Source organism: Cyrtonyx montezumae, unplaced genomic scaffold, assembly GCF_038088225.1.
Source record: "Cyrtonyx montezumae isolate F1298 unplaced genomic scaffold, pur_monq_1.0 scaffold_10, whole genome shotgun sequence".
Lineage (NCBI taxonomy): Eukaryota > Metazoa > Chordata > Aves > Galliformes > Odontophoridae > Cyrtonyx > Cyrtonyx montezumae.
The window spans coordinates 36083351-36103616 of NW_027071826.1; the positions used below are offsets into that span (position 1 = coordinate 36083351).

General features: G+C 35.6%; 1 protein-coding gene across 4 annotated transcripts in view; it reads left to right on the forward strand.

Moving 5' to 3' along the window:
* The window catches only part of FUT8 (fucosyltransferase 8), a 74197-nt gene that overhangs the window by 35803 nt on the left and 18128 nt on the right, over window positions 1-20266 (forward strand). For all 4 annotated transcript variants that reach the window (XM_065754944.1, XM_065754942.1, XM_065754945.1 and 1 more), the window contains 3 exons: window positions 8032-8147; window positions 8256-8421; window positions 12456-12570. In XM_065754944.1, coding sequence (XP_065611016.1) covers window positions 8032-8147; window positions 8256-8421; window positions 12456-12570 — 397 coding nt within the window. The remainder of the gene's footprint in view (window positions 1-8031; window positions 8148-8255; window positions 8422-12455; window positions 12571-20266) is intronic.

A 20266-nucleotide genomic window follows, 5' to 3' on the forward strand; every position in this document is an offset into this window, starting at 1 on the left:
ATGTCAACTTGCTTAAGATGAACTGCTTATCACTGATATTTTTCTTTACTTTGCTGCTAAACCTGTAATGATACTTGTAGAATTGTATGATCATTTCACTTTTCCTAATTATTTGTTGTATTATGAATTGAAACTATTATATTTCAAAGTGTTTGCTGTCACATTATCAGACAGAGCTCTTGACTTAGGTATCCCTTCTGATATCTCTGTATTATGTTCCTGCAAACTTCTTGAGGAAGAACTTATTAGGGTTGGATCTAGGTTGCATGAACGTTGTTGCACGTGACCTTAAAAGCCTAACTTAATTGCAGGGACACGTGTGGAGTTTTTGTATGTTTTTTGCAGAAAACCAGAGGAGCAAAACTCAGTGCAAGATTTTAGGGAATGGGAGATTTTTATTTAAAAATAAATAAATGTATATATATAATGTGATTCAGTGATCTGAATTAATTTACTTCTGCTTCACAATCACATTCAGACACCAGGGCATGTGTAGAAGTGCTCTTGATAGCTGGCAATAAATTCAGGCCTTCAGCAATTAATTCAAGCTTGTCAGCAAACGTTCTGTTTTGGGAATTTTTTTTTTCTTCCTGGATAAGCAGGACATCTGGAGCCTAAAAGCAGAGTCTCAACACTCCACAAGCCTTGAGGAGGTACACTGTACTTTTCTAGAGTTGATAATATAGGGTCCATAACAAAGTTGAAGTGCTAATTAGAAAAAAAGTCAACAGTGGTTCTAAAATAAGCTCTTGACCATATGTGGGACTTGGTGTATGTAACATGTAGATTATAGCTTGCTTTGATTTGTATCAATGAAACCATGAGTTTATTTCTAATCTAAGCATGTTAGATTAGAACATTCTTTCCCTATACTTCAGATAATGGCTGCGAATTTCTAGAATTAGACTAGGCAATCAACTAGTATTGTAACTGGATTCAATTCAGTGCTTATATGAATATGTCGCTGAGGTTTTTTGAGACCGTTTCTCTGAGTGATTTTATGTAGCTACAGAAGAATTTGAAACTCCTGCGCAAGAAAATCTAAAATGACTTTGAAGTCCTATTTGTTTAGCAGTACACACACATGTTCCTGGGTCTGGATGACATAGTCTTTTGAAGGAGTGAGGTAATGTTAGACACTGTAAAAGATTTCCATTATTTCTGTTGAACAAAAACCACAATGTTTTGGAGAACATTCATTCGCAAATATGTTTGAAAAATGTATCTTGTTCAACCCTCATCATTTATTAATCATAATTGTGTTATAGGATTTCAGTATCTTGTTTCTGTGTTTGCCAGATACAGCAAGTGGAGGTAAAAATAACTGCTGGCTTTAAAATATCCTATTCATAGTTTTATAGTGACATGGCTGCTTAACATGAGGTGGTAGACAACAATGGTTTCAGTTTGTGTCTTGCAAGAGATTAGTGCTGCTGTGAACATGTACCAAAGAAACAAAATCACCTCAACTTCAGAAAATAAATTAGAAGCTTACTGTTGCTTTAAATGTAGAATATATTGTGTCATTAAACAGGGTTAAGTATATACATGAATTTAAACATATTTCAGTAGTAATTCCAGCTTAAAATCGTTGGCAATTTAAACATTGCAGGGATGCCTAGCTGGAAAATTGGAGTAATAAACATCAGATTAACTTCACTAGTAAACATATTTTGACATAATTAGATAAAATTTGCAGGCGGAAAAGATGCCCCAAGTTAATTTAGTTTATCTCGGTGGGCACAGCAGCTTTGTGAATACCAGAAAACTACCATAGTGTTCAGCTGTACAATTAATACCAGGTAGCTATGGCAAGGAGGAAAGGAACAGAAAGTGGATATGATTACAAGAACTGTGTAGCTAGAAGACATTGAATCAATTTCTATTCTGAAGTTAGAGAAAACTGGTATTTTTATCTTTAATTGCTTGTAGTTCCTACTTATATAGTAAAATATGCTTAAGTACAGTACATTTTGTTTGCCTGGTATTTCTCATTACGTTGGGTTCTTGTAGTTTCTTTGACTTCATCTTCACTTGATAAAAGAGCTCAGTCATCTGGGATGGTTGAAACTAAGGGCCAGGCTGTGCTTAGACACTTTTAGTTGTCTGTGAAACCAAGTATGTAACAACAATAAGTGATCTTTCCACTCTGAGATTTTAATGCTATCTTGCTACTGATTTACATATTGGCCTCTCATCCCTAAAACCAAAAACATCTTAACTGTATGCAAAACCAAGCACATAAGGAGCTATTACCTGTCATATCCAAAACAGAACTTTGATTAGCCCTTTTTTTTTTTTTTTTTTTTTGTTTTATGATGCTTAAAACACAAAAGCCTATTTAGCCCATAGTTGCTTTTCTTCTGTGGAGGGTGTGCGGAATGTGTGTGAGGAAGTAGAGTAGAATTAGGGTTTAAGGCAATGAGTTGTTTTCGTTTTGTTAGTCTAAAATGTGTGTTTGATTTCCCAAAGGACATTATATTCTCATAATTTTTATGTCTGTAATTTATTGTCCATACTGTTTAAGAATGGTTCATATTTTTGTAGCATTTTTGTGAGTCCAAGTGAGTTTTTTTTTTTAACCATTCACCTTGATCATGCAGTAGTGTGACTTGGAACAATCCTGTTCTTTTTGAAAATTGCCTGAATTTAAGATTTTCCTTTATGAACATAGTGCACTTTTGTATTGCACCTCTGATGATTTCAGGTATTGTTTCTTTTTCACATTGAATTAGGAAAATCTTAGGTGAGAAGTGACTGTTTTTTTCTTTGGTCTGTGTGATCCCCTGTGAAAACTTTACTTGTGAGCTATAAATGTGCACGGATCTATACTAGTGTTGCAAAAGAGAAATGAAATTAAAGGTGTTTTGTATTGCCTGAGCTTTAGAAATTCTGTGCATGATTATTGTTGTATAAAGAGTTTTAGAGAATTACAATAATCCTTACATATTTATAAACAATATTGGTGTGAGCTAATCTGGGTTTATTTTAGAAGAAGCCTAAATTTCATCTGTACAAAATAATAACATGAAGTTCTTTCATGCATTTTAATGTTCTATTTCAAGTAGAATTGGAAGAGTTCTTTCATGAACACAGTATGTTTGTAGATGTCGTAGGCCTTGCGGCAAGAAGAGAATCCTTTGCTACAATTTCTGTTATTACTTAGGAAAACATGCTAGAATGTAAAATAAATCAAAATATTGCAAAATGTTTCATTGTTAGCCTGCATTCAATTTTGTCTGAATTTTGAATTTACTAGTTCGTTTATGGTATGATTGCTGAAGGCTGTCCTTGTTGCATATAGATGCCATAAGGCCTTTAGGAGGAGGAGAGCTTAAAACAGTTACTTTTACAATTTCTGATTTTGTAAATGGAAGCTGGAAAAGGTGTTTGATTGCCATCATCTCTTCCCTAAACTTCATTTTAAAATATATTCATGGTTCATGTATTCTTGTATTCTAAGTTGCTGGGAAAGATGTTCACATTTTTGTCTTTTATTGTTACATCATTCTTTCCTAGCATATTTACATGACAATATAGGAACCATTTTTTTCACAATTCTCTTCAGAGACCGATAATCTTCTTAAATGTGTTCATATTATGTTTGTGTTACTAATATGTCACATTTCATTTATATTTAAGGATATATATTTATTCCCTAAAGTCTACTAAATATTTCATATTTAATCTGCAATCGTTCTAATAAATACAGTAACCTGTTCCATTATTTGAATGGGATCATGTGTTACTGAGTGGAGCAGGAGTGAAAAAGGGCAAAATCTAATCAAATAAAACTAAGAACCCGTAACTCTAGTCATTATTTTCTTGTTTTTGAGTGTAGCTTCAAAGCAAAGAGATAGTATTTTCATATTGGAAGAATGCTGCAATTGCTTTAATGTAGTTGGAGGAGTCTGGGATGGAATTCAACCTCCGGATCAATTGATCATATACAAATCTATTCGAGTATTTCTGTAGATTTTTCTGGTCAGTTTCTGGACACACTAAACCTGCAGAACCTAATAAGTGTGGAAGGGGAATTGAAGTGTTGAAGGATATTTTTGATGTGATTTAAAATATTATCTTAAAATATTTAAAAATTTATTATTTTCTGCTAGATGCATTTAAATGTCACAAATTCAAGGTTGAGATGATCTCACAGGGCCAAGATTTGAGGAAGAAAATTATTCAGGTATATGCTGTGAACTTCTGCTCTTTACTGTTTGTTTTTTTCTTTTTTTCCAATAATGAATTAAAGGAAAGGGATGCATCTTCAGTAGATATAAATCAGCACTGCTGATTTGAATTGGCTAGGAATTCTTCTCACTAAAGATATTCTTTAATATTTCCTTTCACTTTTCTTTACTAGGGCGGTTTTATCTTTGGAGTGTGAAGTAGCAGCTTAAATTCCTTCTGTTTGTTTGTAGCTGCTAATAATCAATAAAGAAAAGACAATCCTAATGTAGATTAAGTTACTTGAGAACCTTCCAGCACTACGCAAAGAGCTTGGGAAGGTGTAAATGAAAGAATGAGAAAATATTTGTATGGAAACCATTAGGTCATGGCCAGAACCTGTGATAGAGCACCTGGTGTAGGGGGGGGATCCAGCCCTGAGAGCACAGGTGCAAACAAATCAGCTCCTTTATCTCATTTAAGAACTGGCAGCTGATCGGGAATGTTCTCTACTTAGGGATTCTTTCTTGAGGAAGTTTCTAGTGAGTTGTGATTCTGAGAAAGGGGTAAGCTATTCCTTCCTTATTACCAAATTGTTATCACTACCTTTCTTGAGTGATCAGAAACTGGTTAAAAGGAACTACGTCTGCTGTTGTCTGTTCTCACAACATTTGTGTGAGCTTTTGATATCTTTCATGTTTCCTTTTGCTGCTTAATTATTGTAAACTTTCAATACATTGGAAATAGGAAAATATTGTTATATTTTTATATTTTTTGGTTAAAACTTATTTATAATATTTTTCAAAACATCTGAGATAAAATTGAGTGTCACTACATTATGTTTTTTAAGTGCTTCATGTTGCTTTAGAGATGCAGGTTACAGAGGGTTAATTTTCCATCCATATTACAAGAGGGTAAAAACTGGCCTTGGTGATGGGTCTGATGGGGATTGCACAACTCTTTTTTTTGTCTTGGAGTGCAGCTGCATTTATTAAACAAGGGACAAAGCAGAAACTGCTCATCTATGTGACTTGATTTCTGATGTTTAAAGTTATACAGTAATATATTTATGAGTTCATAAAGGAGTTATGTTTATTTTAAACTGGTAAGAACCAGCACGTGGATGTAACTTGTAAGTAACAAGGCAAATACTTAAAATAAAACTACTACATGATGCATTATCATGGCTGACTGCGTGAGTGGGTTATAAATCTATATACTTTGTATTTATAACTTAATTTACAATGTTATCATAGCAGTAAGTGAAGGTTATGTCCTAGATGCTTACTGACATTTCCTTGATAGTTGACGTGGATCATCATAATTTAGATAAACTTCTTTTAAATTCACTTCTCAAATTTAAGGAGCAAGTCAGTTGTCAGAACTCATTGTGGTGTGGAAACTTAAGTATGTTTTTCAACAAGAATTCTTATTTCTAAGTATGTGTTATTCATAGGATTGTCTGCTCTGGAAGCTATCTGAATAAATATTGTCAACGTCGGTAAGGATTGCAAACTCTTTTCCCTCAAATGGTACCTTATCTCTAACTCAGGGAGAATATGCTGGTAGAAGGCATTAACAAGAAGGCTGTACTGATTACTGACAAAAATCTTTTCTTTAATTTTAAGACTGGAGGAAGACAGTAACTACAAGTCTGATGAAGTAACAGATTAAGGAAAAAAAAGTTATTTTTGTTTTATCCTGAAGTGATGTAATTTTTAAAAATCTTTTTAAAAAGAGCTAGTATAGGATAATACCTTCCTAACTTTATCCTAGCTCTTTTTATCTAGCAATATAAGCACTGTAAATATTTTCATCTCAGTAAGTCAGAGCAAATTTTTAAATGACATATACTCTTCTTTTTTTTTTAAATCTTGAATGTTTCAGGTGATAGCAGTTATTGTGCTTAATTTATATTATTCTTCCTTCTATAGGATTTCATTGCTACCTTAGCAGATTGAATTTATTTGTAGGCTGTCAGAAGATTTCCAATGATAACAATTTTATATCACGTACCCTACTTTACAAGTTCTACTTTTAGGGAATGTGATTTATATGAAATAAGCCATTCAATTTCTCCTTGAAAGTTTACAGTAATTTTGTGGTGAGTTCTATCTCAATCAGAATTGTGTTACCAAACAGATGGATTATATACAGATTTCATTCTTGTGATTATAAAGCTTACTGTGGGAGCTGAAATTCATTTCAATATGTTGTTGGTTTTTATTTTTTTTAAGGTTGGCTTGTGCATGGTAGTACCATGGGTTGGTACAGTATTGTACAATGTATTTGTTGTAGAATCAAATTCACAAATATGTGGTCTTTGCTCGTTTGTACAGGAGGGGAGGATATTTTGTGAGTACACGTTTAAGCTTAGAATGTTTTCCATAGTTTTGTTATGCTTGCTCCTTCAGTGCACAACAAAACAAATGAGCAGTTGATCAATCCTTTCTATTTATTGTGGTAGAATGAATGGTAAGATCAATCCTTTCTATTTATTGTGGTAGAATGAATGGTAAGAGTACATGGACAGATATCTCACTAACTATCCCTAAATTGCTTCTAATAGGGAGTTTTAAGGCTTTAGAATTTTCTAGTAAATTTCCATCAGGTTACACTAGCCTTCTTTTATATCTTTCTCTTCTATCTCTAAGGGAGGAAAAAAAAGGGTCTTAATGCTAAGCTTCATGTAATACACCTTTCTTGTGCACAAATTAGGTATATATCCCTTTAAAATGTTTACACGAAAATGGACTTTATTATCTCCTAGATTTGTTACTATTTGTTATCTGGATCTGAGAGACATTGAAGTTAATGACTTCCTTCAAAGGATACTGCTGTGATGTAATTTCAATTTTAGGGTGATTATGCTCCCTCTATCCTTCATTTTCTCTGTGCAAGAGGCGTTGTTGGTCTGGCAAAAAATTATGCTAACATCCACCAGAAGTTTAATTTCTGCATAGTTAAAAGGGTTTTTTATTGTCCCTCCCTTAATTTTTAATTCATGAAGCAAGTAGAAGATATCATCTACTTTCTATTGTTTAATGGTTTCAGTTTGTTAATTTGTTAATTCACTTTGAGATGATAAGCAAACTACTATAATACTCGAAGGGCTGATACGCGTCTCACAGGTTTCAGGATCTGCGTTTCCATACTTCTCTTATCCTTACATACCAGAGGTTTCACAAATGGTTGTTGTGACTTTTGGTAGTATTGTTTTGGATTATTAGGAATTGAGATAACTGCAGTCATGAAGAATTTTCAAAATGGTGCCTTTAAGAAGCTGGGATCTTGTGCTGAATCTTAAAAAGAAACAATGAAATCATGTTTATATATATGTAGGACAGTTAATTGAAGAGTGGAGTTCCTGTGCTAGTGCTGTGGCTCTCTAGAAATGTGCAGCCAAAGTTTAAGATCTGAATGTACTCTGTAAAATAAAAAGTAGCTAGAACTTGAATCTTTGGAGGCACATCCCTGAATTAGCCTTTGCTTGTGTCTCTGTCAGTCCAGCAAATGTCTTTTATTATTTCTTCTCAGAAAAGTAGTTAAGCTGCTGCAAGTACTGCTTGCTTAAGTAGGGCCTCGTATTGTCTGTAAGGGGAAGTCTTGTAAATAGCGTAGCTTAATCCTAGGTAGAATCTACGTGCTGCAGCTATGTTATACACTGTTTTGCTGTACGTCTTTAAGGTTTTAATGTCTTTATGTTAATATATTTTAATGTCTTCTAGTTAAAAAGAAAAATAAATGCCAGGAACAGCAAACCAACATGGAACAAAAGTAAAAGGAGAGCTGAGTTATCACATATAATTAAGCAAATATCACTTGTTTATAAATCATATTTCTTTATTTTGTATATCCTAGGATACCAGATGGGCCCATTGATCAGGGACCAGCTGCAGGAAAAGTACATGCTTTAGAGGAGCAACTTTTAAAGGCCAAAGAACAGATAGAAAACTATAAGAAGCAGACAGGAGATGGTTAGTAGATATGCTTTCTTTGAATTCCAAATTTTTTTTTAGAAGTACATGTCACAGATGTTAGTTTCTTAACAATTGCTGATGCTTTTTTTTGTTTGTTTTTAATAGGAGGCCTTGGGAAAGATCATGAAATACTGAGGAGAAGAATTGAAAATGGGGCTAAAGAACTTTGGTTTTTCCTCCAGAGTGAATTGAAGAAGTTAAAAAATTTAGAAGGAAATGAACTACAAAGACACATAGATGAATTTCTGTCTGATTTGGGGCATCAGGAAAGGTATTTGCATTAGTTGTTTTTGCGTTTATTTTGGAATGACTATGGAATGATTTAAGTAAAATACTGATGAAATGCTTAAAATTTTTTTTGGATAAATTACTGGTATTTGGGCTAAAATAATGTGTCTGAAGCATGAAAGCAATTTTATTTCATGGGGTATGAATTATATATTCAATTTGTTTTTGCAGCTTAGTGTGACTTCTTTGTTCTTTGATTTTTGATTGGAGGACCTTGGCCTCAGATGCCAGTTGTTGCTTTTTACGTGCATCTATGTTATGTGCATGTATGCTCTTGTGGTTTAACCCCAGCTAGCATCTCAGCACCACACAGCCCCTTGCTCACTCTGCCAAGGTGGAATGGAGAAAATTGGAAAGATGAAAGTATAAGAACTTGTGGGTTGAGGGAAGATGGTTTATTAGGTAAAGCAAAAGCTGCATGTGCAAGCAAAGCGAAGCAAGGAATTAATTCACTGCTTTCCATCTGATGTTCAGACACTTGCAGGAAAATCAGGCTCAGCACATATAGCAGTTTCTCAGAAAGAAAAAACACTGAACGTCCTCCCTTCCTCCTTCACCCTGACTTCTATTGCTAACTCTATGTGGTATGAAATATGTCTTTGGTGAGTCTGGGTCAGCAATCCCAGTTGTGTCCCTTTCCAGCTCCTTGAGTATCTCCAGCTTTCTCATTGGCAAGGCAGCACAAGAAGTAGAAGAGTCCTTAATTGTGTGTAAGCACTACTCTGTAACAACCAAAACATCATTATGTTACCAGTGCTATTTTAATCAGAAATCCAAATCACAGCACCATAAGTTACAACAGCCATTGCATTGTTGTATAATTGTAATTAATTTCAAATTGTGAAAGATATTTATTTCAGGACTAATTATCATTCTGAAGGCATCCCCCCCTCACTTAAAATCTTAATGTGGAATATACCAGAAATTAACAAAATAATGAAAACTTTAATAATGGTATTTCAGCCTCCGTATTGTTGAAGTACTATTTGTATTATACTAACACGTTCACTATGAGGTTTTGGTCATTCTCAACAAAATTAATTCAGCAAGTGTTGCAAATTCAGTGAAATCTCTCTAAAACTATTATATTTGAAGTGTTATCTTTCTAACAGGATTATAGTGTCAATTTCTGTCTTATTAGTAAGCAGACAAAAATTTTGGAGTTAAATACAATACCTTAAGCAAGTATCTCTCCCCAAAAAGCTGAGAGACCTGTAAGTTTGCACATCAGTAGTAAAGCATATGCCTTTGAAAATATTACTGCAGTAGAAGGATAACCTGATAAGAGACTTTTGGAAGTCATGTAAAACAGTATTTAAACCAATAGCTTAAAAATAATGCTTTTGATTATTAGTGTGGGCAAGGACTACAGTTGAGTTAATTTTGTAATTTAATCTTTCAAACACTAAAATGTCACAGATTGATGGTGCTTAAAGTGAGAAGGGACCATTCAATTATCTGGAGTTATTGTCTATATAAAACAGGTCATTATGTTTCATCCAATTATTTCTCTGCTGAGTGCAGTAATATATGTTTGACTGAAATAAAAGTAGTGCTTGGCTAAAGCAGAATTTTCTCAAAGACCTCAGATCTTCAGTTAAACAGTCAAAAAGCAGATAAGCTACCACTTCTCTAGACAGTTTGTTTCAGTAGTTAACTCAGAAGTATTTGTTCTCCTTGAGAACAAATAGTACTTCTTTTAGGTTTCTTAGACTTCAGGTGGTTGATTCTTGATGTACCTTTCAAACTGTGTGTGAGAACTGGGGCAAACAGTATAAGTTGGTCTTACTGAGATTCATCATGGAGACCAAATCACTTCTGTGTGCATTACTGCTGTGTTTATATACCCTAGCTCATGTTAGACTGTAACTACAGTTGAATCTTGAATCGTGGTTTGTATGTGTATTTGATGGCAGAATATTTTGATGTTCTTGCCTCCCAGGATGAGTTTTCTTATTCCTTTCTTTCCAATGCCAGTCACTATTAGTTCGTTAAGCCCAACATACAAGTTACCTATATTTTTATCTGACAGCTTTATCTTCATATGTCTTTACTTAAGGATGCAAAGAAGCACATACTTCTTGCATGTTTTCAATATTTAGTGCAACTGTAGACCTCTGAAAGTTATTAGATGAATCCTGTTATGAAATCAGGGAATCATAGAGTGGTTTAGGTTGGAAAGGACCTTTTAGATAATCTAGTTCCAAACCCCTGCTGTAGTCAATGTCGCCTCTCTTAGACCAGGTTGCTCAAAGCCCCATCCAGCTTGGCCTTGAATGCGTCCAGGGAGGGGGTGTTTACAAGCTCACTGGGCAGCCTGTGCCAGTGTCTCCCCACTTTCACAGTAATTAATTTCTTCCTAATATATAGTCTAAATCTACCCTCTTACAACTTAAAGCAATTGCTCCTCATTCTGTCACTACATGCACTTATAAAAACTTCCTCCCCAGCTTTCCTGTAGGCCCTTTTCAGATACTGGAAGGCTGCTATAAGACTTTGCTTCTCCAGGCTGAAGAGCCCAAACTGTCTCAGCCTGTCTTCATAAGGGGAAGTGCTCCAGCCATCTAATCATTTTAAGGGCCCTCCTCTGGACCTGCTCCAACAGTTCCATGTCCTTCTTATGCTGAGGGCTCGAGAACTGGGTGCACTACTCCAGGTGGGATCTGCCAAGAGCTGAATAGAGGGGCAGAGTCACCTCCCTTGACCTGCTGGTCACACTTGTCTTGATGCAACCCAGGATGTGATTGACCTTTATGAGCTGCAAGCACGTATTGATGGCTCATGCTGGATCTCCCATCAATGAACACTCCCAAATTCTTCTCCTGATGGTTGCTTTCAAGCCATTCTCTTCCCAACCTATATCTGTGCTTGAAATTGCCCTGATTCAAATGTAGGACCTTGCACCTGGCCTTGCTGAACTTCGTGAGGTTGACATGGGCCTACCTCTCAAGCCTGGCTGGGTCCCTCTGGATAGCATACCTTCCTTCTAATGTGTCATTTGGACCACTCAGCTTGGAAGTCTTGAAACCACTGCGGTACTGGAAGAACTTTGTACATATGGTACAATCAATAAAAGTTGTGCTTCTTAAAAAACAAAATATATTGTAAAAGTAGTCTTATATTATTTATCAAAAGCAGAATGTCATGATGGCTCTTGAGTCTCAGAAGCAAGTAGTGGCAACCCATTTATGCTGTTAGAAACATAGTGAAAGACCAAATATTACTTAATAAATATCTGCAACTCCAGTATCTGAAATTATTTCTGCCTGCCTTACCACCTGCAGTATCCTCTATTAATCCTGTTCAGACTGATGTTTTATCTGCATTTAACTATCTCGGGCTTATTAACCACTGGTCCACCTACTATGAACTTCCTGTATGCAGACTGACCTTGGTCACTGATTTTTTTTTTTTTTGTCCATGTCTTTTCTAAGCCTGTATTATTAAGCCAAAATGATGGTCTCATGCTCAAAAGAACATAGGAGATATAAGCTGCTGTGCAAGAGCAATCAAAGGAAGTCTCCTTAACTCTGTATGTTAAATCTGCGGTAACCTATCATGATTTTTGTGCTATGATACCTGTGAATTTATTTATTTTTTGTTCCTGATTTACTTCATAGTTTTATTAAGAGCAAATGTATATAAATAAAACATTCTGGACGTGTTCTGGTACATCTTGCATGAGTTCATAAGGTTAGGTTTTGCAGTCACCTGCCAGTACTGATTTACTGTACATCATGCTATGTTCAAAGAGCATCTTCTTTAGTGTCTACAGGAATAATTCAGGATGTTTGTTTTTTTATTTCTAATGTATCTCCTGTGTAATGCTATAATTATTTATGGTTATGGAACATATGTTACATGGAGAACACAGTCTTTCCTGATTGCTGTTTGAATTATTGGGCAGGATGAAGAAACTGCGTTTGAGGATATAACTGAAATAGCTGTTTCATTTTTCTTTGATTTCATTTAATACTCTGATGTTGTAATATTATGATCGTTTCCTATTGTTTATAGGTCAATAATGACAGACTTGTACTACCTCAGTCAAACAGATGGAGCAGGAGATTGGAGAGAAAAAGAGGCCAAAGATCTAACGGATCTGGTACAGAGGAGAATAACTTACTTACAGGTAAAAACAGTATGCTTCTTAAATCAAGGGAAACATTAAGAATTCTTTTGATAGAGCACTTAGCTATGTCTTAGTTTTAGAATAATTATGCTACAGTTTGAAGTGAATGCTTATATGTGAATAGATTTCATACAACAGAAGTAGGAACACATGTCAAAAATTATATGCGTATGGAAGAGCAAAATTTTGAATGAGAGGATAGCAAGAAATGGCTACTTGCAGTTCTAATTGTAACTGGGTGGAAGTGTATGAGACCTGTGTGAAGCTACAGTCTTTGAAGTGGAACGTTCAAATATGTCATCTTTCACACTTTGCCTTTGATCTTCATTTACTCTACCTTAAAAAGCGAACAAACAAAAATAACTGAGGGGGCAAACTCTTGTCCTGCATGCCTATTTGCTAAGCTGGATGTAGGCTTTTTGAGTACTCCTGAAGATTAAAATGTCTATTGTATTAGGTGACTGATTATCCCAAAATTCAACGTCTGAGACTGTGCATTTTGAATACAAGTTTCTGTGTTTTGTAGTAATTATGTTTAGAAATACCTGTGTGGATTTCAGGATATTGAAGAGTATAGTGCTGACTGTCAGTATGGAATGTAAAATGCACTATGGTCTAAAACTATAGGTATGCACCTCTACTGATAATAACTGTATACAAAAATAAAAAATCAACAGTCTCCCCAATTCCACATCCCAAAAACTCCATGTGGAGCGTTCTAGTGTTTTTTTTTTTATTGTTGAAGAATAATAGTACTGTATGGCTTTCTTGCTGGAACGTGTTTAACTCTGACAGCTGTATTATTTTGGGATGTCTTGGGAAATCATTTAGCTGAATGATTGTGAATAGTGATGACTATTGCTTCATTTGGATGTTATTATCATAAATTTGATTTAATGAGGCTACATTTAGCTTGTTCCTTGTAGTCTGAGCACTACTTAAAAAACTAGGAGCTTATGTTTAAGCAAAAGACTATTTTCAGAGATGTTCATCATCAAGCCATTGAAAAGAATGCGCAATAGAAGTCTGATCTTTAAGTTGTCAGACAAAGGCTCCAATAGTACTGTATAGTATAATACTGTATTTTAGAACTGTGATATGGCAAGCAAATGATTAGAAGGGGCAGTATTTTTTTTCTTTTTTAAAATTGTACGCATTTCAGGAAGCTTGTAATTTCACAGTGCTATCTCCGAGTAGCAGAGTATTGTTTGCTTGCAATTTCAAAAAGCTTAAAAATGACACTTTGTTCAACTTTGGAGGTTGAAAACATAAGTAGGTGAAAAATATTTCTAAGGTAGACAACATCATCATTTATAATCTTAGAATTACTTGGGTTGGAAAAGACCTTAAAGATCAAGTCCAACCACAACCTAGCCATACTATTCTTAACTCTAACAGCCCTCTGCTAAATCATGTCCCTGAGCAAAATGGACACAGTTTTCTAAAGTCATGCTATTTATTTGGGGTGGTGAATGTATATAAAGAATTTTTTTTCTAAGATGTCTGAATTTCCCATCATTATTATTGATTTAATGTGTAACTTATTTTTTTCTCTTTCTAGCTCCTCCTACATTGAAGTTATCATCATTTTTTAATAAATTCACATGCTTTAAAGTAACAGCAACAAAGAGGCTCAGAGTGCTTGTATATGTGCAGAGGGTTGTACTCTTCCCAGCTGTATTGAAATGTATAAACTTATATGCCTCAGTAATTCAAATCTAATCCTTTTTAACTTTTCTCCTGAGTGGAATAACTGAGAGACAAATAGCGATTGTAAGATGCTATTTATGTGGGTAAATTTAAACTAGTTTGAAATAAAGACAAAATAAAATTCCAATGTGGGGAAGAATAAGAACTCAAAGCATTATCCCACCATGCATTTATTTTTTTTCTTCAATCCTATGTGGCTGTGAACCTCTGTCCTGGGAGGCTTTCTTTATTTGTCAGAACTTGTACTATTCCAGTCTTCTCGTGGAAGTGTCAGCACTCTTAGGTTTATTGGAAAGCTTCCTGGCATCTGTAACACATACCTGTAATCCTGATAATTCACTAAGGTCAGAATTCACTAAGGTCAGAATTCACTAAGGTCTAGCTTCTGAATAATGTTAAGAAATACACACAGTGCATTCTAATAGTCTCATCTTTAAACATTTAAGGCACGATTAGATGATTGTCATCGCAAACTGTTGAAAAGTATCCTTAAGCTTAACTGAGATGTTTTTGGCCACAGGTGCTATTGCTTATTTAAGTAGTATAGCTGCAGTCAAGATTTTTTGTTCTAAATTCATAATACTGGCAAACCTTGGCTATACCATATAGTTGTCTTTAATAGCACACTTAGTGTCACGTTCATTTAATTAAACTTCAATCATTTGACTTTCATATACTCATTTAATTGTAAACAAATCAGTGCTACTAGTGATCAACAGAATTGGAAGAAGATAATGAAAATCAAATTTGTATCTAAAGAGAAGCCTCTGAACAGAGCAATAAGTAGATTCTGTCTCAGATTCTGGTTTGCTGTCATACTTATAAGGGATTATATTTGTTATATATATTTTTTTCAGTAAATGATGTGATTTTTTTTGTGGTTGCATAAAAATTTCTTTCACTGCGTGCTGAACCACTTTTTACTGTTGGATCTTGTAGGCTCACGTGCATTTTCCAGTTCTTCTCCCATATTTGCCAGGTTGTTGAACTAATTACATAGCAATAGAAAAGTGGATTTGATTCATTCTTTCCTAATCTTACAGAGAAGTAGCAAGAAACTGAACAAATCGAGTCATTTTAGAAGTTTATCTTTGGAGCAGAATATGAAAAAGTTAAACACAAAAACAAAAAAAAACCCCAAAGATTAAAGAGAAAATAGTGGAGAGCAGCCCAGTTCTTTTTACTTCTAGTGAAGGTATACCTTCACTAGGGACTGAGTTGTTTCTATCTTTTCCATACTTACAAGCAAAAGTGAAAATGATCTGAGCATTTATTGAGCTATCTTGTCATCTTTCCTGGCTTCCTAGTAAATTCAGTATCTATAAGTATGGTATCAGAATAATAACCAGTTTACAAAATGTGATCCCTGCTGGTGTGTGTGTATACATATCTATTATACGCATATACACATATCTATTATACGCATATACACATTCTAGAAAAAATGCATGCAGTGGATTGAGAGTTCACTACTTGTGTTCTGAGATGCTTTACTCGAGGTAAAGTGCATTTATTGTAGGTGAGTAGGTGCAAGCTAGATGAATGAACATTAGAGGCTGATAAGGCTCTGTCTTTACACATAGCACATGTAGTAGTAATTTTCTATCAGCAGCTGAAAGAAATTTCTGTTGCCTCTCTCATTCTCTCCCTAGTACTGAGGGGAAGACAGTATGTAAAGGACCTGTTAAAAGTGCCATCATACTGAGAGGGAAATAAAAGATTGTGTGAATTATATTTGTGATAACTGAGAAGGACCTTTCTTTGATCTCATTCTCCCAAAAGTTGATATTTTTGTTGAAACTTGAGTGAGATTGCCTCCTCTAGGAGACTGTAGCATTAAGGAATAAAGCATGTATTGAAAGCATAGGTACAGAAATCAACACCTTTGTTAATGGGCATTGTATTGAGTTTAAGAGGTTACCTGCATCAGACTGCTTGGCTATTCTACTTTCAACTGTCTTGATTAGGTGGAAGGTAATACATTTCTCTAAGATTTGAACATTACAAACAATGCTGCTGTTTTCTCACAATAGAATGTATATTAAATATTGCTATTAACTTTTACTAGCTTGTGATGTGTTTTAGTGAGTAGCTACCCAATTGAAAACAATGGAAGGTTGTGAGGTGTTGAAGCGTCGCTTCAGACATTTTTCCTGTCTGATCCTGATGTCTGTGAATATGCTACCAAAAAACCTGTGAGTTCTTTGAGCACTGAGAGCATTGAAATATGGGACCCAGGAAATAGTCCAAAGACTATTTTTACTTTAGTCTAACAATGACAAGGAATGTTCCTGGGCAGTGAAACATAGTATTCTATACTCTTATTAAATTACTGGAACAGCTCCTGGCATGCTTTTAACTCATGTAGTTTTCTTCTAAACAGTTCTTTGGCTGAGATTGAGAGTTACACAATAAAGTTGTGCTGTGTCTACTCTGCTTTAAGAGATTTAGAGAGTTTAATAACAAGAGCAATCTATTCTCCACCTGACAGACTAATTATTAGGCATGGTTCATTTCATAGTATAGATGTAGTCTATGTATTTAAAATTATTGTACTTGTAACAGTTTTGATGGTGGCCAGCGGGTTGACTGTGAGCCAGCAGTGTGCCCTTGTGGACAAGAAGGCCAATGGTATTCTTGGGCACATTGTTGCCAGTGGGTTTAGGGAGATTATTTTTCCCCCTCTGCCTTCATGAGTCTGCGTCAGGAGTACTGTGTCCATTTGTGAGGTTCCCAGTTCACTGGACTGTCCCTAGAAGTTCCCTGTCATTCTTGAAGTGCTACAAAGATGATTAGGGGCATGGAGCATCTCCCTTATGAGAAAAAGCTGAGACTTGGAACTGTTCAGCCTATAGAAGAGAAGACTGAGAAGGGGATCTTATAAATGTCTGAAGGATGAGTGTCAAGTGGACGTGGCCAAGCTTAGTGACAAAATAAGGGACAACAGGCACAAACAAACAAAACAAAGTTTTATCTACACATGAGGAAAATCTTTAATATGCCCAGGGTGTTTGTGGAGTCTTGTTCTCTGAAGGTATTCAAAACTCACTTGGATGCTTTCCTGTGTAACTTCTAGGGAACCTGCTTTAGCAGGAGTGTGGAACTTCATGATCTCAAGGTCCTTTCCAACCCCAGTGACTCTGTGATTTTAGTTGATTTTTATTGCTATTGTTGTATGCCAGTAATCTGAATGTAAAAATACAACAAACTCTAGTTTTGGAGCCATATTACAGTAAGAAAACTCTGTGGTATTTCACTGTCCTTCACTGACTGACAAATTTAGTGGACTGTGTTTTTGTTTTACTCATTCTACTCAGTCATTCACCAGCAATAAGAAACAATGCATGAAATCATGGTAGAATTAATGTGCTGGAAAACATTAAAGCTATTTAGTCTTCTGATTTACATAGAATGTATGTGACTAGAAACATGATCTGTTCTCACCATTCTTGCTGGTGATTCCATTTAAAATACTGCTTTTTGTTTAGGGGTAAATTAGTAAATACCCATTCAGTGGTGTGCGTTTGCCACTATAGGTATAATTTTCATCAGAACTATTCCCAGGTTATTCTTCATTTATTTTAACTAATACTTTCCAGGAGTTAGGTCTCTTGCTTTTTTCTTTTTTCTTCTTCTTGTTGCTGTTGTTTTAATTATATTTTAATATAAATTATAATGTTTATTTTAATATAAATTATAATGTTTATTTTAATATAAATTATAATGTTTATTTTAATATAAATTATATTTTGCCTCAATTTTTGTAGTATTTTAGATATTTAATAGGCTGAGAGACCTGGGTCTGTTCAGCTTTGAAAAAAGAAGACTCAGAGGGGATCTGATCCATGTCTATAAAGATCTAAGGAGTGGGAGGCAAAGAGATGAGGCTGAACTCTTCTCTGCAGTGTATGGTGATGGGACGAGGGAAAATGGCCACAAACTGAAGCATAGGAAGTTCTGTGCAAGTGTGTGGGAACTTCTTCACAGTAAGGGTGACAGAGCACTGGCACAGCTGCACAGAGAGGTGGTGGAGTCTCTTTCTCCGGAGACGTTCAAGACCCACCTGGACACCTACCTGTGCAACCTGGGCTAGGGAGCTGCTTTGGCAGGGGGGTGGGACTAGATGATATCTGGAGGTTCCTTACAACCCCTACAGTTCTGTGATTCTGTGTAATACCATGAGTATTCTGTAAATCCTACTCTGAAAACTCTGAGACTAAAGCATGCAGAAGAGTTTCTTGCTGTTAGGTCATAATCCAATTATGCTGTCTCTTAACTGGATAATAAAACTGTAGACTACAGGCATCTGCACTGAATTTTGAGCTATGTACAGGAGAGAAGGCAGTCATTAATGTAGAAACACAATTACAGTTGACAATACCATTAAGTAACAAGGTTTTGGAGCTACGGATAATTCTGTGAAAATATAATTTGTGTTCAACAATATCTGCATCATGGATGTTCTGTGCAGTTCTAGTTCTGGGACATAATAGAACTAGAAAACCTGAAGGGGATGATCAGATATATGGAATATATAGTTCTGAGAACTAAAGCTGTTGGAAAAATGGAGCTGTTGGAGAGGGTCCAGAGAAGGCCCACAAAGATGATCAGATGGCTGGAGCACCTTCCCTACAAAGACAGACTGAGGCAGCTGGGCTTATTCAGCCTGGAGAAAAGAAGGCTGTGGGGGTGACCTAATTGCAGCCTTTTAGTACCTAAAGGGAGCCCATAAACAGGAGGGGAGTCAACTCTTTGAAAGAGTAGATAACAGCAGGACAAGGGGAAATGGTTTTAGGTTGAGGGAGGGAAGATTTAGGTTTGGGTGTCAGGGGGAAGTTCTTTACTATGAGAGTGGTGAGGTGCTGGAACAGCCTGCACAGAGAGGTGTATTCCCTGTCCCTGGAGGTGTTCGAGGCCAGATTGAATGGGGCTCTGGGCATTCTGGTTCAGTATTAAATGGGTAGGTTGGCGGCCCTGCCTGTGGCAGGGAGGTTGGAGATTCGTGGTACTTGAGGTCCCTTCCAACCCAGACCATTCTGTGAAAGCTAAATAGATGTAAATTTTGGTTTAAGAGAACTGAGAAGGACGTGTGATGTACAAAGGTCTACAGAATTTTACCATGGAGAAAGTAGTGAACAACTGTCTAGTCTCTTTTTAAGAAGATATGCTAGGATTCTAAGACTTGTACCATGCTGCTTTTGCTGAACTAAGGTTGAATTTAACAAGGCTTAAATATTTGAGACAGTCAAGAATGGTAGTATGGAATTCATTTCAGTTTCATTAATCTTCTTGTAAAGATTTATAGTGCCTGGTGAATCACACACGCTAGAAATAACTATTTAAAGGCTTATGGTTCCTGTTTGGTACATCAGATAAAATAATTTTTAAATGAATTCAGGAGTGCCGTTCTTAGTAAGAGGAAGTAACAACCTAAATCTCTTATTCTAAAGAAGCTATTCACGGTTATTCCTTCAAACAGGCAAATCAATTAATGTTAATTAAATCCAAAACACCACTCTTTCTGTAAGTACTAATGCAGTTTTGTGGGCTCAGTGTAATACATGATTTCCCAGCTGCAGTAAAGAAGATGTCAGCCACACTTCTGTAACTCTGTTAACGGCCTGTTGTATCTCATTACAAAGGTTAAGTACTAAGAAAAAAATAGGGTGATAGGATTTATTGTAGAGGAAAGCTGGGTCTATCACTTTCCTTGTAACCTAGGCATACAAAGCCATTTGCATCCCTAAGAGATGTGCAACTTCCTGGGAGAAGAAGGAGCTGGAATCTCCCAATGCTTATGAGGTGCTAGATATTGGCATGTTGCCTCTAAGTGAGAGTTCAGCTGTATCCATTTAGCGGGCCAACGTAGATGTTTTTCCCTTAAAATGAGAAAATGAAATGCTGAAGTGAGACAGTGGTGTTTGCTTTAGAAATCTGAATTGTTTTCCTTCACACAATCAAATTCCAAACTTATTTTTGTTTTTTA